Source organism: Cataglyphis hispanica, chromosome 2 (genome assembly GCF_021464435.1).
Source record: "Cataglyphis hispanica isolate Lineage 1 chromosome 2, ULB_Chis1_1.0, whole genome shotgun sequence".
Lineage (NCBI taxonomy): Eukaryota > Metazoa > Arthropoda > Insecta > Hymenoptera > Formicidae > Cataglyphis > Cataglyphis hispanica.
In genome coordinates, this window is record NC_065955.1 from 10,409,733 (window position 1) to 10,431,793 (window position 22,061).

General features: G+C 32.3%; 3 protein-coding genes across 6 annotated transcripts in view; 2 read left to right on the forward strand and 1 right to left on the reverse strand.

The window, feature by feature from the left end:
• LOC126859136 (ras GTPase-activating protein raskol) overlaps nucleotides 1–9,109 on the reverse strand; it is a 291,550-nt gene extending 282,441 nt beyond the window's left edge. For 2 of the 3 annotated variants that reach the window (XM_050610134.1, XM_050610132.1), the window contains exon 1: nucleotides 8,655–9,109. In XM_050610134.1, the coding sequence (XP_050466091.1) occupies nucleotides 8,655–8,703 (49 nt within the window). In that variant the 5' untranslated portion in view covers nucleotides 8,704–9,109. The remainder of the gene's footprint in view (nucleotides 1–8,654) is intronic. The other variant, XM_050610138.1, reaches the window with a different exon arrangement.
• A 1,407-nt stretch (nucleotides 9,110–10,516) lies between these two features.
• Nucleotides 10,517–18,033, forward strand: LOC126859150 (protein ROP). Of its 2 annotated transcripts, none has more exons than XM_050610174.1 (11): nucleotides 10,517–10,596; nucleotides 12,720–13,016; nucleotides 13,708–13,811; nucleotides 14,705–14,853; nucleotides 14,961–15,176; nucleotides 15,252–15,350; nucleotides 15,435–15,642; nucleotides 15,712–15,960; nucleotides 16,072–16,259; nucleotides 16,345–16,499; nucleotides 16,615–18,033. In XM_050610174.1, exons 1-11 carry the CDS (start codon nucleotides 10,569–10,571, stop codon nucleotides 16,674–16,676), a joined length of 1,755 nt encoding a protein of 584 aa, XP_050466131.1. In that variant the 5' UTR covers nucleotides 10,517–10,568; the 3' UTR covers nucleotides 16,677–18,033. The 2 variants fall into 2 exon arrangements, with proteins under 2 accessions (XP_050466131.1, XP_050466132.1); XM_050610175.1 differs by lacking the exon at nucleotides 13,708–13,811 and adding an exon at nucleotides 14,203–14,306.
• Nucleotides 18,034–18,227: 194 nt separating this feature from the next.
• Nucleotides 18,228–20,514, forward strand: LOC126859158 (argininosuccinate synthase). The gene is made up of 8 exons (XM_050610193.1): nucleotides 18,228–18,437; nucleotides 18,507–18,575; nucleotides 18,756–19,001; nucleotides 19,169–19,314; nucleotides 19,381–19,642; nucleotides 19,715–19,853; nucleotides 20,027–20,128; nucleotides 20,285–20,514. The coding sequence occupies exons 1-8, from the start codon at nucleotides 18,330–18,332 to the stop codon at nucleotides 20,446–20,448; spliced, it is 1,236 nt and encodes a 411-aa protein (XP_050466150.1). The 5' UTR covers nucleotides 18,228–18,329; the 3' UTR covers nucleotides 20,449–20,514.
• The last annotated feature ends 1,547 nt before the right edge of the window (nucleotides 20,515–22,061 follow it).

The window sequence follows — 22,061 nt, forward strand, 5'->3', positions numbered from 1 at the left end:
CAATGTTTTCGCAAAACAATGTTTTAAAGTATCGCCTTTTTGCATACGAATGATAGTCTTTATACATATGACATTTTTAAATTTTGCACATATACAAAAAAATTCAGAATATTTTTTTCAGTCTAATAAATTTTTAGATATATACAAAATCTAACTAAAAGTTCTAAAAACACTTTAAATATACTATAATTTTTATCGTAAGTTGGAGCAGAAAAAATATTTTGCGGCACAAAAAATTTACAATCATCTATTTTATTTGGATATTTAAGCATGTTCCTTGCAATTTTTCATGCAGTTTTCACGTTTACATAATAAAAAATTATATAATTAACTTAGCCTTTGCATAAATGCTGTTCAATATTGTTGAAAGTAAAAATGTAATTAAAGAATCCATAAAAAAATAAATTCGTGTATAATTTTAACGAAGCGAATAAAAGTAAAAGTGAGACTAATGCAAATTAAATTTGACAAAGTTTTATTAGCTACATTGCTAATATCCGGTGAAATGTGCAATGCTCAGCAAATAGACAATAAACGTTTCGTGCCGTAAACAGCGGAACAAATGAGAGAATAAAGCTCATGGAATAAAACTCCTATATTAAGCTTTCGAATAAATACTTGTCGGAAAGATTCATTTATTTCTCGAGTTTTTGTTTCAATAATATATATTAGAATATAATTATTTAATTTAATATGAATTTTAAACGCGAGATTTTTAAAACACCATATAACAAATAGAGATATGATCGATGCGAAATAAAGCCTTCATTTTGAACACGGTTATAACCAACTTTGCGCGATTGTACCCCGCGGCCGTTGAAAATTTACGAGGTAATGTCAATAAAACCGAGTCCAAAACTTCTCGAGGACTTTATGTATTCTTCGTCAAAAAGACCAGGCCTCTTCCCTAGCCTGAATAAACGGAAACTCTTGAATTTCTCAAAGTTTATTCTCGCCTTCTTCTTCAAGGCCCATGCATGCGCTCGCGAATACCGGAATACAATCTGGCGCATTGTTATTTTAATCGCCCTCTGTTTCCGACTCTGCGTAAGTCAAGAGCAGTCGATGCGATAATCCGAAACGCTGTAATTAAACAAACAGTATTTATAACTTCGATTTTAAAATAAAAATGCGTCATCACGACACATATACGCATCGCGATTGTAAACTTATCTTCTTACGAATATTTGCACGTTATTATTATCGCATCATTATTTGCATTAATAAATATATGGCGTCTTAAATAAATATACAATCGTGCTTTGCAACGTTTAACGCACATTTATTGTAATAAATTAATTGTAATAAATAATATAAATTAAAGACGCGCCTTGGCCAAGTGAAAAACCATTTGGAAATTAAAGAAACGTACTCCGGTAATAATCGTAAATCCACGTTCACCAAGGATTTTTACACGCTCATCATTGTCAGTAATACCTTAATATTGGCTCGATTCTATTCCCTCTTCCCATTTTCTTCCTCCATCGTTAAATCTACAAGACAAATAATTAAACAGCGACCTTGAAGCAACTCTTTGTGAGAAAAAACAATTTTTGCGATATTATCGAAACTTTCACGCAAAACCTCTCAGTACAATGTTTGCATAATAATATTTACGTTTGAATTCCAGATATAAATTCGAGGAATATATTTCCGATGCATCAAACTATTTATTTATAGTAATAAATTTTGCATATTTAAATTTATTTTAAATATTTTGTAAATTAAAATCCATAAAAAGTTAATCTTTTAAACGCCGACGAAAAATCTCATTATTATTAGTACAGTAATATTAAAAGATGTTAATTAAAATGGAGTGAAAAGAAATAATGTAAACATTTCATTTGCGCTACGCATAACTGTGTTATAACTTTTTTGAACTTTTTCGTTTCTCCAAACAGGAAGAGTCCACGTTTATCTTTAGTTTTGAATACCGAGGCGTTGCCAGTTGGATCTCTAAAATATTTACCGCCGACCGACTGTGTGAAGGTGCATTGCGAATGACGATCAATCCAGATATAGAACGAGCTCCGATTTATGCTTCAATGCACTCAGGCACTTGCCTGAGAAGGTCACGTCTCTCATTACGGGCTAACGATTCGATATTAAGTCCCATGTTTGCTCCTATTGCGGCGGAACCGAAGGGAGAGCTCGATATCTCGTATTTGCTATTCGAGCTCCAAGTTTCCCAACGGAGAGTGTGCTCTGCAAACATGAGACCCATGTGAAACCCGCATCCCCACTACAGTCTTACATTTACGAAATTTCGTCATTGGAAATTATGCTAAAAAACAAATCATTCTGAAATATATCAAAGTGCATAATTTCAACAATAATAAAACTTGATAATACGCATATATTGTGTTAATTCACAATATTAAAAATTCGAGTTTTAAAATTAAAAAAAAAAAAAAATAAGAAGAAAGATATATATTTCCTTTTTTTATTCATTTTTTTTTGTACATAATTACTATAAAATTTTTTATCTTGATATGTTCCATTTTACTTAAGGATGACTGTGATAAAATAGAATGATCGTGGTACAATATTAAGGAATGTTACGGAATAAAAATGAAGAGCTTTGTCAGCTATGCAGATTTTCTACGAAAATTGCGCGTATAAGATGGCGACCTAAGAAGACGACGTGCCAATTTCCGCATCAATCATCTGTCGCAAGGGCGAGGCTAAAGAGAGTTTGAAAACCTGGCGCCAGGAAACCTGCGTCAATATTTATTATTTGTGCACCGCCCTGGTGTGAGAGAATGCGGGACAAGACGCGATCTATGATTTAACAATCTACCATGATTTTTTTTCTAATGACATATACTTCGAAAACTATAAAAATGTTCTTAGAAAAGCTGTGCATATATTCTGAAAACATAATTAAATAGAAATAAAAACATACATAACGTATAATATACTTTATATAATTTCATTTAAAAATTAGTTGTCAATTTTTAATTGTATAAAATTTATTCAACTAAATTTTTATTAAGTGAAATAAATTTCAGTGTTAAATCTTTAATGTTATTTTTAATTTGATTGATCAAATTTTTTAAAAATATTGTCACAAATTGATTTTACGATACTTGGCTGATATCTGGTCGGGTTATAAATGAGAACATTTGTACATTTTCTCACCGTAAATACAAAGTTTTGCAGAAGCCAAACATGTAAGAGCGAATCGATTGCCCCGATATAACTGTGTCAACTTGAACATATTCATCATAGCTAATAAAGTCTTTATATCGGCATAACTTAATCTAGCTACTAATACATTGGGTTAATTAAACGGTATAAAACTAGTTTAACAGAATGAGAAAGTAGTTTCTCTATCGATCGATCTTTGCGAGTCGGTGATATCGTTTGTGATAATCTTGTTATTGAATATCGATTCGTGCTAGACGATCGCGCAATATAAAATATATTACTAAATACATAATATATAATATAAATTTTTAGCTTGATGAAAGCTAGTACCCTCACTTTAAATCATGAGTTTCTGGTAAATGATTCGAGCACTAAAGTCAGGAATAGAGCAGTAAATTAGCATTTAAATAACAATTTTGGCATATGTTTTATTTTAATTTGTGTGGTGAAGGTGCTAGCTTAACAAGAATAATATACTATCATAGGTATCGATAGAAATGCAAAACCGGTATCGTGTTTTCCTGTCGTAAAACCAAGGTGAGTGAAACATTTAAACATTTTCGTTTTAACAATCCATTATCGTGGGCATAATTGATGTTATCGTTTTATTTCATTTACTCTTACTGATAGGATTAATTTGAAAATACATCAATTTCCTAATACAAATGAACACATTATTATTTATTATTAAAAAATTACGTAATATTAATTATATTTTGTTTATAAAATATTCTTTTCTTCTATGTTATTCGATGATAAGCTCCGAATTTTGGTCAGAGTAAAAACATATTATGTATGTATGGTTAAAACAATATTTTAAGAATATTTATCGAAACTGAACTCATTGTACTTTCGCATTGCATTAAATAAAAATGTCCAGTAAAATCGTCGGCTAAAAAATCGAGAATAGACAAAAATGAGAAGGAAGGAACGAGGAGAAAGGAAAACTTTACGTATCTTAGCAGTCGGAATACCATGAACTCGGGTTCAAGCTTTACGAGCGCGCTTACAGCTGGGTGCGCGCTGCGATATCGATTACTGAGAATACTAGTGCAATTACACAATGAAGTAGTAGTAATGGCAATATCGCCGATAAACCTGATCGCGCAAGCACGGAGACTCGTATATGTGATACGTATGAACTTCGGTCAAACAAGAGAGCCGCAGAGAATCGTTGCTGAATCGTGCGATAAATCTCAATTATTTCCGCTGGAGGAAATGCGCAAATGCCGATACATATCTAAACGCGGAATAAAACGTGCATAAAAATATAATACATCTCATATCTTATATTCGGTTTTATTGCAACGATTATTGCCCTATCTGTTACTCGAAAATAAAAAACTGTGACATTTCCAAATACATTTTTAAATTAATATCATCTTAATTTAAAAAATACGGTAAAACAAGATCTTCAAAACTTGCTACAATTATTTGAATTCTATTTGCATGATAGTGGATAATATATTACTTCGTCTAAAACAAATCAATCAACAGTATGATTAATATTATTTTTCCCTTTCATTATATAATAAGAAATAATATCAATTGTCATTTTTTTCTAATCTAATATTAAAATATATGTTTTAGGAACCTAATTGTTTTCGAATCAATTGTTTTACATATGAAGATCAATTTTTATTAAATGTATTAAAATCTTCATAGGCAGTGTACATGTTTATATAACATATTTGCACATTCAAGAAATCCTCTTTTCAAGTTTCTTCACCAAATAAGAACTGCGAGCACTCTGACATTTGCTACATACGATTTTAACATTTCTCATTTAAGCACACAACAACTGGCTCAGCAGAATTTAATTCCCGTAATTCGGATGACTAAGAATATTTATATAAATCAGAGAAGAAAACAGTCTTTCGTATGACCAAAAAAGGTTGGCTCCCAACATAAATACTTTAACAAGCCAGCCGTTTCTTTAAAAGAGTCAAATTTATTCTGTTTTTTATTGATGCTGTCGACTTCTTCAATAAAAGTATTTTATTGAAGAAGTTATTCTGCATTATGCACACATATCTCTATAATCTTCACATCTTCTTGAATATGCTGAAGAAAATAGATTAGTATATTCTCATTATATCGACGATTAAAACTCTTAAAGAATAAAAACTACTTTGAACCAAAACAAAAATAAATATGTTTATAAAATATTTATTGGAAGGTACTCCAAAATGCATTATGTAATAAGCATCACGTTCATTTTTAAAGTCAAATAAAACAGGATACAAGACAGTCCTTCCCCCGCGATCCTACATGATTTATGCAGGTCACACGCGAGAAGAGTGGCAGGTTACCTATCTGCGGGCAGTAACCTGTACCTTACGTAACACGCTACCTATCGTCACGTGCCGAGGAAATGCTCTTTTTATTATTTCCGGGAGGGTACGCAAACGCGAGCGACATAAAATGTAATTGAAGTAAAGTTCGATCGTTCAAATCTAACTATAGAGAATAACTATAGATAACTATAGATTGTAGCTGCACCTTCAGATGTGCCTGTACATTCCTCTTGGACAATTTAGAAAATTAATTTTACCAATCTGGTTTGATTGAACACTAAAAGTTATCTTTTTTATTGACTTATAAACATATTAATCGTTTTGTACTTTTTGGGTATCATATAATTTATTTATGTCATTTTATGATCACGTATATGATTTTTCGTATTTCTTGTATGTATTGTATTAAAAAACAATTTTTTATAATGCATCGACACTAGTATCTAATTAAATTAATTAAAACTCTGATAATTAAAAAAAATACAATTTACATGTAATTCAAATAAATTGTTAGATTGGAATGCACATCTAAACTATAGATAATAGCTAAAAAAAAAATTTTCAGTAATCTTGAAAATTGACGGGAATAGAAATGATAAAACAAAGAAAGGACTATCTCAGGAAAGACAAGGATACGCGAGTGAAGAGATTGTGAATGGCGGATGTGTACAAATTCATGAAACAGGGAACGTCCATTCGATGGCAGAAGCGAAGACAAAAGGTCTATGCAATGGAGATGGCGAGCAAATGGGAATGTTTTTCATTTCGATGCAAATGCGCGTGTGCGATGTTCAAGAGTGAAAAAAGATATAACGATCGATACGAGAGATTGCTGATACTTTGATGACGATACGCACGACGATGCGCGGAGACAAAGACGAGCCGAAAAATTAAAATACTCTCACGACTCACGATTATCCCGTGCTATACGATCTAGATAATTGTGAATGATCGCCAGAAAATATGGGAGGATGCATTACGACAGAAATATGAACACAAAATTACAGTATAAAAATAATACAATAAAATACACAAATATTAAAAATAGATAAGAAATATACATCCAATACCTGTAAATGTTATTATATTACTAACAATTCATATAAGATGTATCACAGACAAAGAGAGAGAGAAAGGCATCAATTTTAATTCAAATTGTGTAATTATATTTATATAATAGGTATTACATACATAATATTACATATATAAATAAAAATATATTCATATTTTTAAATTTAAAATTATTTAAAATTTTAGGATGCAGAAAACTCGGAAAAAGTGTGAAAATTAAAATTTAGAATTTTATTTTCTTCGTTTTTTTTCAATTCTTTCTATATATATTCTATATATATATATTCTATATAAAAAGATAAAATCTACAAAAACAGAAAAAGTAAAATTCTAAATTTTAATTTTCGGAGTTTTTTGCATCCTAAAATTTCAAATAATTTTAAGTTCAATCAATATTACAAATAGATAATAAACACATGTATGTGTCGCGAGATGTATCGCGGCTATATTTTCATGATCTCATTGATAGTATTTTCTGGTAACAAAATTGCGTCGCGACGTCTAAGCTATGTCTAAGCTACGGAGCTTTAGAGATCAAACCTGCAAAAATATCGTTGGATTTTACGGACACCGACCATCCGTTCGGTGTCGATAACAAAAAGACGGAGGCGACATAGGCGACCGAATTGAAGATTTTTCTGCGGTCAGGTAAAGAATCGACGGGTGCTGCGTCGGGCCGTTTGTAAAAATCGAACTTCCCTGCTTTGACGTGAGGACGATGGAAAAAAGCGCGAGGTCGTTAAACCCGTCGTTGTAAGAAATCTCACCGAACCCACATGAGAGTCGCCGCAGAAAGAAATCTCACTCCGCCTTATTTTCCTTTTTTCTTTCGCGACAGCCTGATACACGTCGGCGCGACAATCTCGATGAAAAAGTAAAAGAAATGCGTGAAAAAAGGAGAGATATATACATCGAATCTCGCGAGCAACATATTTACGAGATACATGTAAAAAACTACCGCGCGAAGTCCGATACTTTACTATTCTTATTATCTTTTGTTGCGGATTGCGTAATCCGTTTACGAGACAGCGCAGCATCTTGAGAGAAAAAAGCCACATTTTCTCTCTCTCTCTCTCACCGCCATTAAATTATACGTAATAATACTTGGAAAAATTAGCAATCAGACTATTTACGTGAACGTAACAAGTAAAATAAAAAAAAAATAAATAAAAATAAAAACGATAAAGATGTCATATTATCTCCGATATAAATTATTTTTAATACATTCAAGTTATTATACAGTGAAAAATTAGATTCTTTAGTTTTCTAACAATAAGTTAGCGCTTCTCGTATTTTTTATTTGTAAATTAAAGTAAGAGACGTATATAATATAAAAATATTATATATATAAAACATTGAATTGAATGTAAATATATTTTATATTTATATCCAATTCTCAATTTTTATTAATTATCTCTTTTGCTGATTTTATGAAAATATTGAAACTAACAAGTAAAAGTATGATAGAAAATAAAATAAATCTTTTTTGAGAGAGAGCCCAAACTGCATAATGGAGATTTTTAATAGCCCTTCTCTTTTTTCTGTATAGTAAATTAATATTTGTCAATTGAATAGTCAAAGTGTGTACAAATCGCGAGATAAAATTAAAAAACAGCGGAATAGCATTCTCGTTACACTGCACACACGTATCCGAGAGATTAAATACAAGCGACAAACTGAATCGAAATTTTTCATGAACAAGTAATTCATCGCAGTAGTCTCTTTTCAAAATTTTATATTTTTATTTAAATTAATTCTTTCTGGCGAATAGCGCATGTGAAATCCAAATCTGCATTATTAATTAGATCGATATATAATCTAACACACATTCATCAAAAATGCAAACCAATATCCCTCCTCGATAATTTGCCACGATTTTTGGAGCATTGAACGCTTTCAAGAATGTCAATATATATTTGACATAAAAATTCAGTGTTGATAAAGATTTTTTATTCAGATTATATTATTTGAAAAATAAATCTATTACTAGAGAACAAGGCCAGTTATCGATATTCAGAATCTTAAACCACTAACGGCCTTTAACCGGCGACCGCCGAGCAGGGAAATTCAATTTTACCGCTGCGATAATCATGCCCTGGTATTCATATGTGACATGTAAACATTGAGTGTACTCACCGCAAACGTTGAGCCAGCCCTCGACGCGGCAGGGATACTCCAGCTTCATCTTCGTATGCGGATCACGGGAAATCCAGGTCGCGATGACGGTTCGTCGTCAGCGCAGCAGGTCGCACTTGTCACACAAATCTCCCCTCTCTCTCTTTCTTCCTTTCGTTCGCCGGTTATCACTGAGAAACGATATCGCTGATCGTCACGGCACACATTCTTCCGTGCGTGCGGAAGACACGACGCGGGACGACACACACGCGGTCTCTCTCTTCTCCTCGTCACACGCGTTCGCCACACGCGGAGGCACGAATGACAATACACCGAGCAGGTGGACAGTTTCACGAGAGAGAGAGAAACGACGGGGACGCGCGCGAAAGAAACACGCGGACGTGAATAACACGCAGCGAAGGGTAACGCTCACTGCACGCGCGCGCACGCGAAACGCACGCGACGGCGAACAAATCTGAACTGAGGCGCGAGTGAGCCAGTGAGTGAGCGGCGCGGCCGCCGGCTTGCCGCCGAGACCTCCATCTCTCTCACTCACCTTCCCACCCGCGCCGACTGCTCTCGCTCGCTCCTTTCGCTCTCGTTGTCAGGTGGCCGACCCGCTCTCGCTTGCCGTCTCTCGCGTTCTCGCGTACGTTACGCGTAATCTCTCACTCGAATGACCCGCACTTTGATACCGATATCTATCGATTCTCTATAAGAATGCAATACTCACGGTAATTATGAAAATATATTGCTCGATTCGCGCGTGTGTTGTTTGAAGTCAAGAAGTATAGTAATGTAAATGAGAGAATTATTACCAACAATTTTTTATATGTGACATACATTACGCCATCTCGATATTACATTCGTTACTATTTTATTTTTTGTATACAGGATACAAGAAACTCGAAACTAATAGTTAAATAAATATATATTCAATGTTATCGATTAAAGACTTAAGGAGAGACTTGGCTAATAATATATCAAGATATTGTATTATATTAAGAAAAATTTTTTTCTTACATTGCATTTATTCTAAATGTATGCTTTAAACGTCAAACGTCCAAACGTCCTACAACTTTTTAGCGGTAAAAACGTGCGATTTGAAATTGACCAATTATTGCGCGCCTGCGCTGATGAATCTATCACCAGAGGGAAGCTTCTTTATCACACCGGATGCATTCCACTTGACATTACAAATGTTTCGAAGCATTTGATTAACCAATCGGAATAAAAAAATCTTTATCTCAAGAAATCTTCTGTCCTAATTAATTATAATCAAGCACACAATTCCGCAAAAGTTCCGCAAAAGGAACCATTATATATTTATAAAGCCATATATAATATATTTATAAAGCTACTACAAAACAGCGAGAGGTTTAGTTAAATATCATTAAATGTTCGCGAATCGAGCATTATGTTAAATTGATAGCTCGAAAAATAAAACGACATTTAGATTCGGAACAAGTTGTCCTATCGTAACATGATAAAGAGAACTATTGCAAATATAATAATTCAACTTTAAATTTACATTCCGTTTCTAGTAATCTTAATATACAGTCGTAATGTTTTCGTATATATATGTAAAGTATATAAATAATTTCTTTATAACTACTCTTTTATTCAGAAGTGATTTTTTTGTCGCGTCAAGAATCTGTGCTCTTTATTCTAACGTCGTAGAATTTTACAAAATTTTAGAAAATGCAATCCAAACGAAAAGCAATCGTGCGAGTCTATTTTCAAAAGAGCGTGGAAGTAATTGTTTAATTAGAACATACCTCTAAAATCTATAATATAATACACGAAGAAAGAACGCCGCGCATCGCGCAGGTGTCGATCGAAGTTATACTCGGCCAACTTCGTTGCATATAACAATTCGTCGACAAGATCACCATCTGGCGAGCAGACCAGTAGTCAGTAGTCAGTCCTAGCAACATGGCGCTCAAGGCACAAGTCGGTCAAAGTGAGTAGCGTAAAAAAAACATTAATTTCGTACAACACAGGATCTATTTTTAAGCGTCATTGCGCGACATCGTCAACCGGTTCACGCGGCCTCGTGATCGCACTGATTTCGTGTCTGTCAATCGCCGTCACGTCAGAGAAATCCATCTCAAATAGGCGTATGCGCTCCCTTCCCGCCTCTCTCTTTCCCCTTATGATGATTTCATCGGACGGCGAGGCGAAACGTCAAACACTTGGTCGTGAAACGTATATGCAAATCTTCGTCGCGTCCCACGAAAGTTGGAGTCAGGGAATCGGGATTCGAAATTGATTGTGAAAATTGCGATTTTCGATTCTCGATTTTCGTTGTGGAAAATAAACTTACATTGATCGCGTGTCAATTATCAAGTGTAAACAGAGAAATCACTCTCTTGTGCATCTCTCTTCCTTTTTACAGCACTGGTTTTGAATCATAGATTTTCGCGTTTTTGATTATGATGATATTTTTTTTTGTTTGTGACAATATGACGATAATCGCGAGAATGTCATAGTTTCAAGTAAAAGGTCACTACAATGCAGTGGGAAACATAATATTTTCACATCTAGCCGTTATCTCCGATAAGGGCGCGCAATGCTCAATCTCGTCGAAGTGAGGAATCGAAAAAAAAAAGGCGACATGCTAATTTTTTATTATTAACACGTACGGCGTATTGAACAATGAGCTGAATGTTCAGGCGCATTTTTCTCGCGCAAATAACTGTTGCTCTTTCGGAGTAATGTAATATACGAGAAATATCAATATATTTAAAAATATTTTATCAAAAATGCAAATATAATTAGACACGCATCTTGTTCGTAAAAGAAATTCGGTATATAACGTCATTTTATCATGTTATATTTTCTCAATCTTACGCAAGATGAACACACACACACACACACACATACACACACACACACACACATATATATATATATATATATATATATATATATATAATTAAATAGAAAAAATATTTTATATTGATAATATATACATTACAAACTTGTGTGAGAGGCAAAATTACTAAATACATAATCTACAATAAGAAAATTACTTAATGCTTTCATCTATCTCAACATTCATCAGTTATTTCGAAAATTAATTAACTATTATTTGATTTTTGTATCAGCTCATTATAGGCTTCCTAAGCTGGGTAATCTGAGAAAGTAATGTCTCTTTCGTTTTCCTATTTTGTTAAACGACCACAAAATTTGTTTTTTTTTTTTTTCGTACACAAAATTAAAGAAAATTTTTTTGCATCTCCCATGTCTATAAATACATGAAAGGGGATATCGGAAAATAGGGTCTGCAGCTTCCTTGATACACGCCTGAACGCAATGACGTCACCCTTCTGTAGGGACGATCAATATGTACACATGTAGAGCGTTAAAAGACTTCTTAGCGACTCAATCTGCGTGTCAACATCGTTAATTGTTAATGATCGTACTATCAATAACTTATGCGAAATTGATTACGTTCCCTCATCATCGTTGACATTAATTTCCTAATCTTGTTTGATCGACGAAGCGAATTTACTATTTCCTCTATTCTCGAATAAGATTTTTAGGGCTACCGATATTAACTGCCAGTAATGAAAATGTATAGTTTACGTCACGTACACTATAGATTTTTAATAGTGGCAGTGAATATCGAATCGCAGTCTGGAGGAAATATAAATTCATTTTTCAAACATGTAATCTCTCTCTCTTTCTCTCTCTCTCTCTCTCTCTCTCTATGATTATTTGAACAAAAGATTATCTAACAATTAGTTACAATATTTCTCCACGTGCACAGATTTTTTTTTCTCTTAAATATATATTGATTAAATATATATGATTGAATTCTAACGTGCAATGTTCGAGCAATTACTGTATTGATCTCTTTTTACAGTATAAATATTACAATGTTATATCATCCGCATTCTAGTAGAAACATATCATGAAAAATTAAAGTCTCATATTCTAAAAACATCAACTTTCATTTTCTTTTAATATCTCTATTCCTATTATCACTATCTATTCTATCCTCGATTGTGAATATACTTTAACAACGTTAGCTTACTATTCCCAAAGAGTTTGTCATTCTGATAATAAATCCTTTCACAGAGATTATGAACGAGGTGATCAAGCAAAAAAAGAAGACAACAGGTGGGATAGAATGGCGAATCTTGGTGGTGGATCAGCTCGCCATGAGGATGGTGTCCGCGTGCTGCAAGATGCACGATATCAGCTCTCAGGGTATCACTTTGGTAGAGGATATCAATAAGAAACGTGAACCTCTGCCGACGATGGAGGCTATTTACCTCATCACGCCCTGTAATTCGTCGGTGCAGAAATTGATCGACGACTTTAGTAATCCGACAAGAACTACTTACAAGGTCGCCCATGTGTATTTTACGGAAGGTATCAGATTTCAGTTATATTTTCCTTTTCTCGTTCTAATATACTCCTTCTCCTCCAATGACGAATCCGAACAATCCATGCTTCTTCTTCAGTAGACTGCACAATTTCGGAAAGTGTTTATCGAAATAAGAAATGCGAAAATTATTTGAGAAAAAATGGAGATATATTTATTTAGAAACAATGTTTTCTTGATTTTTTCTTGTTTTTTTTGAATTTTATAAAAAAAAAATAACACAATTATTTGTCTTAATTTTGGAGTTTGCAGTATGTAGATTATCTCACAATCTCAACAATCGAATCTGGAATTTAATTTTAATTAATATTTACTCGAATATAAAATTTTTTATTTATTTTTCATTAATTTGCCAAATTATTTACTATATTTACTATTTATTATTACTGAATTTTAGATATAACTATATAATTAAGCATTCGCCTAAATTTTTGGCGAAAGTTATTATTCGAAATTCATCGAATAAAATATACTGATTCCCACAGCAAATCTCCGTGCGAATATAACCGTCTTCTAAATTTAACATAATATAGGTTCATTGATTCGCTCGTTGAATATATTAATAAAAATTGACTAATATTTCAAGAAGAATAACAAGATTAATCGTACAAGATCAAACGGTCCGATTTATCAATTTTCCGTGGGGTGATTCGACATACTCAGTATATTTCTTTGCAGCATGTCCTGACGAGTTGTTCAAAGAATTGTGTCATTCGCTGGTAGCTAAGCACATAAAGACACTAAAAGAGATCAACATCGCTTTCATACCATACGAAGAACAGGTAAAGCAATGAAAACTATGACAAGGAAAATGTTTGAGCGTTTTGTCCTTCGTGGTGATGGGCGCGCGCGCGCGCACACACACACACAGACACACACACACACATACACACAAAACAACAACACAAACAAACAAACATACACACAAAAAAAACAAATAAACATACAACATAATACAAATATTTATCACATTTACGTGATCTATGTTCACTTTTCGATCTCTAATCACGTAAGTTTAATCACGCGAATCTCTCGGATATCAATCGGAATGATATGAATACAATGTTATCCTCTCATCCGACCTGTCCAGCCCAATCTGAGCCTTTCATATGTGATTCATGAACAAGCACATACTAATAATCAGAATGCATTCATGCTTGCACTCGATGCCAGTATGCCCGGAGGAGCTGTTCAATGAAATCTGCAAGTCTCTCGCTGCTAAAAAGATCAAAACCCTCAAAGAGATCAACATCGCATTCCTACCGTATGAATCGCAGGTGACAATTAACCAGACGAAAATAATAGACGCTGTAGTTGTAGCTCTAGAACGCGAAAACTTGCCTTAACAACCTTCAAGTTCACGAGCTTATAGATTTCTCTGCTTTTCCGGATCATCGAGATTTACCTTTCGATTGCAAAAGACTAGGCGATAAACTTCCTGTTAAAAAAAGAGCTTCTCATCTCTTTTTCCGAAAGTTTCGATATGCTCTGCGTACATACTTGTAATATGATTTTAATCATGTAAAATAATTGTTTCTATAACTCAGTTTTGTTACTTGCAGAAATTTTTAATTGGCTTGCTCTTATTTACTTTGCTTTAAGTATTAAACTTGTGTAATTAAATTCGCATTGTGTTGTGACGATATATCGTAAAACTGAATCTGCCATAATTTAGGTCTTCTCATTGGACTCACGCGAAACGTTTGCTTGCTTTTACAATCCCTCTTTCTTCAATCTAAGACCGGCTAATATGGAGCGCATCGCCGAACAAATCGCAACACTCTGCGCCACTCTTGGGGAATATCCATCGGTCAGATATCGCAGGTAATTTCAATTTTCAAACATGCTTTGAAAAAAATAGAGATACTATGTCAAATAATTTATATATTTATAAATAAACTCTTTAATAATATTAAATAAACGTGCTGCAGTGATTTTGATCGCAATGTTGAACTCGCTCAATTGGTACAACAAAAGCTAGATGCATACAAGGCTGATGAACCAACAATGGGAGAAGGACCTGAGAAAGCGCGTTCTCAACTATTGATCCTAGATAGAGGATTCGATTGCGTCTCACCACTGTTACATGAACTTACATTGCAAGCCATGGCATATGATTTGCTAGATATTGATAATGACGTTTACAGGCAAGTGTAGTCTCATAATTTTTATTATAAATTTTAAGCGCTATACTCTCTAAAACTATACATAATATTAAATAGATTTGAAGCAACAGCAGGTCAGGAAAAAGAAGTATTGTTGGATGAAAATGATGATTTGTGGGTAGAACTCAGGCACCAACATATTGCTGTAGTGTCTCAGTACGTTTAATAAAAATAAGTCTCAAATTCTTGGAAAGATTAATAACTGTGAAAAGCATTGTAACAGTAAAACTTGTTTTCCAGGAACGTGACTAAAAACTTGAAAAAGTTTACAGAATCAAAAAGAATGCCACAGGGTGATAAGCAGAGTATGCGTGACTTATCGCAGATGATCAAAAAGATGCCGCAATATCAAAAAGAATTAAGCAAATATGCTACGCACTTGCAGTTGGCCGAAGATTGCATGAAGCGTTATCAAGGAAATGTTGATAAGCTTTGTAAAGTGGAACAAGTATGTAATCACTATTCCATAATTCATTTAATAAATGATAATCTTTTAATTATATATTTTTTAATCTAGGACTTAGCTATGGGTACTGATGCAGAGGGTGAACGTATTAAAGATCATATGCGGAATATCACACCAATTTTACTTGATCAAACTGTGCATCATTTGGACAAGTTACGTATCATAGCTTTGTATGTTATTAGCAAAAATGGTATCACTGATGAGAATCTTAATCGTTTAGTTCACCATGCCCAAGTGTCCGTTGATGATAAACAGACTATCGTGAATATGGCAAATCTCGGCATCAATGTTGTTGTAGATGTAAGCTAAAGAATTTATAAATTATGCTTTATATCAAAAGCTTTTAGTAACTCTTTAAAAACGATAATATATTTTTGTTGCTTGTACAATATTATTATTTTGCATTTGCAGAATAATCGTAAAAAATTATACACGGTACCACGTAAAGAAAGAATCACGGAACAAACATACCAAATGAGTCGTTGGACTCCAGTCATTAAAGACATCATGGAAGATTCCATCGAGGACAAACTTGATTCTAAACATTTTCCTTTTCTTGCTGGACGTGCTGCTAGTTCAGGATATCATGCACCAACTAGGTATATTATAATATTGTTTTTTTTTTCTTTTTTTTAATGTATTAAATTTATTAATTTGTTTTTTACTACATTAATATTTGTATAGTGCGCGATATGGACATTGGCACAAAGACAAAGGTCAGCAGACTATCAAAAATGTTCCTCGCTTAATAGTTTTTATAGTTGGTGGAGTATGCTTCTCTGAAATACGATGTGCATATGAAGTCACAAACGCATTGAAAAATTGGGAAGTTATAATTGGTAAGAAATATTTAGATGTGAATTTTGAATATAATAATTTCTAATTGAAACGCGTTGAATACGTTTACAAAAATCTTATTATTTGCAATTAAGAAATATTTATGTATTGTTGTAGGCTCATCCCATATAATTACACCAAAGTCATTTTTAAATGACTTGAGTAAATTGCACGTCTAAATTATTATGTAGCTAAAAGAAGATATGATCACACATTCCTAATCTGCCATTAATTTCAACTCCATCAGTAATACCAGCAGCTATGAAGTGATCAATGATGTCTCAAATACGAAATTAGTAAATGTAACTAAATAACGAACAGAGAGTCAATTCTTTAAGGGAAAAACTCATTCCGAACAGAAACATCGAGCGTATGCAAGTATTCTAAATATAGCTATCAGTTGAGTAATATATAAAAGTATTCGTGTATTAGTCAAGCACGAAGAATCTTGATCGATCAGACAAGTTATCTAGAATCAAGTGCCTGCGCGAATACATAGTCACCAGAGATCGTATGAGACATGTTGGCAATACTGATGTAGATCACATCAAAATTATAATGGTATTGGGCAATCGAGCCTTTAGCGAAGCTTTACAGATATATTCATATGCATTATTTCACTTTTTGTCAGTAATAAGAAAAGGAATTTATGAAGATCTATATGTGTTGTAGAGGAGGATCGTGATATTCCTGTACATTTCTCATTATTATTAGTAATTCTTTTTATTATTTTGTGTTAACTTTCGCTTATTGAAACGTAATGACCGAATTGACATCTGAGTTATAGATCATCTTTGTTTAATATACTTTTGCTGTACTTTATAAAAAATCATATTTTTATTATAATAGAAACATCTCAAATCTAAATGTTACGTCACAATTTGCTTTATTCTCTTCAACTCTAATACTAAAATGATAACAAGATTATTTATTTGACATTTATTATTTCTTGAACCTAATTAATGGTACTGAATGTAAAATAAAACCTCTAGATGTGTACGAACCTAATACTTATATTTTCTTTGTTAACTTATTTATTCATAGTTCTTTACTTTAATAATTTTATGCAATACTTTTTAATTTTCGAGTTATCCAATTATCAGTTCAGATGCTCCTACATTCAATGTAATTCATAAGTATATATGATAGTTTCAATATATAATATTCAGCACTTCCTTTTTGACAAACTATAGATTACTTCTTGAATGTAATACAGATGCAGTTATAACACTGTACTAATATGTATGTATCGTAAGATTTATTGCAATATTGAACCGTAATTGTTCTGCGATGGTAAAGAAGCGCTTTCCATAAGAAGCTTGCGCCTGTCAATGAATAATAATAGTAATAATCGTTAATGTAATGTCAATAAATGTTGCGATCTATTAGCGGAGAGATTATTATAAAGTTAAACGATATTTATAAAATATATCCTGTGTTATACATCCTTGTGTTATACATATATATGTATATATATGTATGTAGATTATAAATTGAACAAAATGTTCTACTTATAAAGGCCTACAATGCACTCTATTTGTCTTTTTTAATTATCACTTTACCATATGTATACGCACTTAACATGAAATTGCTTGGAAAATAGTTTATTTAAAAATATTTAGATATACACATACACACACCAATTTACGATCAATACGATCTCAAGTTCAAGGGTTATCAGTATCCGAGGTCAAAAAAACATGAAGTCTAATAAGATAAAATTGCAATGAAGCAAACTTTAACACAGTTAATTGTACTGTCTCAACAGCTATTCTTTGGTCTCATTTAGTGTTGCTTTTAATTTCTATTTAAAATACGAAGCTGTGTGAAAGATGGCAGATTTAAAGAAAAAAGTGATTCTAGCATATAGTGGTGGTCTAGATACCTCTTGCATATTGTTTTGGTTGAGAGAAAAAGGATTTCAAGTTATTGCTTACATGGTAAAAATTTTTATAATTACATAATTTCTTCTTAAAATGAGTAATACAGAAATTTAACTATATATTTAGGCGAACATTGGGCAAGACGAAGATTTTGACGCAGTTAGAGACAAAGCACTCAAAATTGGTGCTATTAAGGTGAAATTTCTTTTGTTTTTAACATATTATATAATGCTGGTTAAAAAATAAAATTTTGTATTATAAATATTGATTATTGATAATATATTAATTATTCAATATATTTATAATAAATAGTATAAAATAATCCGGTCCCCCTGTTGAAAAATTTGCATAACGATAAATTCAACTGTTCATAAGGTTGTAGTAGATGATCTTAAAGAAGAATTTGTAACTTCTTATGTATGGCCTGCCGTGGCTTGCGGCTTGCTTTATGAGGGAAGATACCTTCTAGGCACTTCCATAGCACGGCCATGTATTAGCCAGGGTTTGATCAAACTCGCGATAGCCGAAAATGCCAATATCATAGCACATGGAGCCACTGGGAAAGGAAATGATCAAGTTCGCTTCGAATTGAGCTGCTACAGTCTTTGTCCTGATATCACGGTATTTTTCACATCTATTTTGCTAACAATTATTTGATGAGCAACACAAGTTTGAAAAATATATATCGATTAACAAGAATTAATCTTTTTATTTAATTAGGCATAATAATTAAGCATAGAAATTTAATTATAAATTATATGACATAAAAAATATATATAAATATAAAGATTTTAGCTCCATGGAGGGAACGAGAGTTTTACACGAGATTTCAAGGAAGATCAGACTTATTGGAGTACGCGCGACAAAATGGAATACCGATCTCAGCAACGCCGAAGGAACCATGGAGCACTGATGCTAATCTTGTGCACATAAGGTATAACACACGTAAATATAACATTTAATAAGAGATTGATAATAATCTCATTTTTTATATTTATAGTTATGAATCAGGGATATTGGAAAATCCTGCTACTCCAGCACCGAAAGGGCTTTACAAAATGACCATTGATCCGATAAATTCTTTGGATGCAGAAGAGATTGAAATTAGTTTTGCAAAAGGATATCCAATCAAAGTGAAAAGTTTAAAAGATAAAAAAATATACGATACTCCTCTAGCGATAGTAGAGTTTCTTAATAAGATCGGAGGTGCGCATGGTATTGGGAGGATAGACATCGTGGAAAATCGATACATTGGATTAAAGGTGCATTTATGATAAATATATGAATTGTTAGTACATAAAAACGAATACAAACAATTTATTTAAATGTTTTAGTCTCGAGGAATTTACGAGTCACCGGGCGCTAAAATTTTGCACATTGCGCATCAAGACTTGGAAGTGTTTACCTTGGACCGTGAAGTTCTAAGAATTAAATCGTATTTAGCGGATAAGATGTCGGATTACGTTTATAATGGTATACATATATATATATATATATATATATATATATATATATATATATATATATATATATATATATATATAGTTAAATATGTGTGTAAAAAATATAATATTTAAATATAAAAAATTAATAATATATATTAAATTTACTGAGTTAAATATTTTAAGAACGCTTGTCTTATATAGGTTTTTGGTTTTCGCCTGAATGCGAATTTGTACGAGAAAGCATCCAACATTCTCAAAAGTACGTAAATGGTATGGTGAGACTACAATTGTACAAAGGAAATGGTTGGTATAAAAATTTATACATATTAAATACAAATTAAATTAAAGCCTTAAAACTTCAAACAATTTATATTTAATACTAATATATGGATACGATCATGATTTCGTCTACCATATCAGTAAGAAATAATTGTATATTCTTCTTTCTATTATATGCAGTCATGGCAATCGGTAGATCGAGCGAAGTCTCATTGTACAACGAAAATTTAGTCTCGATGGACGTGCAAGGTGATTTCGAGCCCGCGGATGCTACCGGATTTATTCGCATGCAAGCACTAAGATTGCGGGAGTTTCATCGTTTCAATAAACAACACAATATCTGACAGCATCAAGAATTTATTGCAAGTTTTATATGTTTCTCAATAAAAGGCGCACTGTAATCTCTCTAAGTGTTATTTTATTACTTTATAAACATCCGCGCGTGTTTTTGAAACATATAATTCGATATTTTCTTTGCAATTTTCTCTCTCTCTCTTTCTCTCTAAACGATTTAAAAGGTGTATATATAACATGCGTAGTATCGCAGCGAGAATATATCTCGTCATATGCATACGACTAAATGTAATGGATAAACTAGGTCTAGACACAATTCATTTTCGAAAGAAATTCGAATATGCGCTCTACAGATCATTTAGCACATGCGGTGGTCGTGGGAGAAAGGTGAGGTTTCGCAATAAAATACTACCACTACATTTTTGCTTTCATATTTTAGTTATTAATAATTAAATCTTAAGATTGTTAGAGCATATACTTGTAAGGGCTATAATATATGTGCTTATAATATACTTTTGAGGATATATTAATAGTATACATATAGTGATTTTTTTCGTATTTGCACTCTACTTCGACTTTGCAACTTAAGGAAAAACTGTCAAATATGAAATCATGCGACAGTTGCTTCTTTAGCCGCAATTTTCTCTATACAGGTCTCTTACTTGCATTCTGTTCTCATATTCTTTGCCTTTGTAAATATTATATAACATGCAAAATTACACAAACTAGGAAAGGTAATTTCTCTATGCATGTACAATGAGTAGTCTGTCTCTTGTATTCACAATTTAATATTAGTTTAAATATCGTAATAAACACGGTTATTTCTTATTTCCGCTATTTAATAACAATATAAATTATATGTATGCGTGTGTATGTGTGTGTGTATACATATATATACGCATACACATAATTCAGATTCTGTCAAATAAATTTCAATATGCATACAAAACATTTTACGCAAAAAGAATACACATTTTATTCTAAAAAAAAAAAGCAAGAGATGTATCCATTTTTGATGGACATATCTTTTATCGCTTTTCGTTTCTTACAATTCACATTTTGTTTCATGATATATATATATATATATATATATATATATATATATATATATATATAAACTTATATATATATTATAGATTGATGTTGTTAAATAAGAAATTTACACATACGTATAAATAATCATAAATAATATCGCATGCATTCTTAATTATAAATAAAAATAGAATTAAAAAAAGATGTGTTTTTAATATATGTAACATGAATTCTTAAATCTCTGAAACGTTATTTAAAAAAAACTGAATCTTTGTAGCTTCATACATCGAGAATTCTTTATTAACATCTCGCTAACAAATTATATTATAAGATTATATTGGATAAATCAAAACTCATTGTAACGCTTTTTTATAAATCAGTTTTTTTTTTAATTCGATTTTTATTTATAAAAAATTATATTTAACATAAATATACGAAAGTAAATTTACGAAGCTGCCGTCGTTAGTGTAACGAAGAAAGCGGAGATACATGAACGCAACGCTCAAATAAACAATCCATTTTCTCTCTCTCTCTCTCTCTCTCTCTCTTTCCCTTACTTAACAACATCAAGCATTTCTTTATTTCAGCCATTTATTTTTTCTCATCTCGTAATTATTTATATATAACCTGT

Bases quoted from the DNA above. Each gene is read 5' to 3' on its own strand.
- LOC126859150 (XM_050610174.1), top strand. From the start codon at position 10,569: ATGGCGCTCAAGGCACAAGTCGGTCAAA. The intron at 10,597-12,719 runs GTGAGTAGCGTA...ATCCTTTCACAG, and splicing joins CAAGGCACAAGTCGGTCAAA to AGATTATGAACGAGGTGATC. The intron at 16,260-16,344 runs GTATATTATAAT...ATATTTGTATAG, and splicing joins GGATATCATGCACCAACTAG to TGCGCGATATGGACATTGGC.
- LOC126859158 (XM_050610193.1), top strand. From the start codon at position 18,330: ATGGCAGATTTAAAGAAAAAAGTGATTCTAGCATATAGTGGTGGTCTA. The intron at 18,576-18,755 runs GTGAAATTTCTT...ACTGTTCATAAG, and splicing joins TCAAAATTGGTGCTATTAAG to GTTGTAGTAGATGATCTTAA. The intron at 19,854-20,026 runs GTATACATATAT...TGTCTTATATAG, and splicing joins GTCGGATTACGTTTATAATG to GTTTTTGGTTTTCGCCTGAA.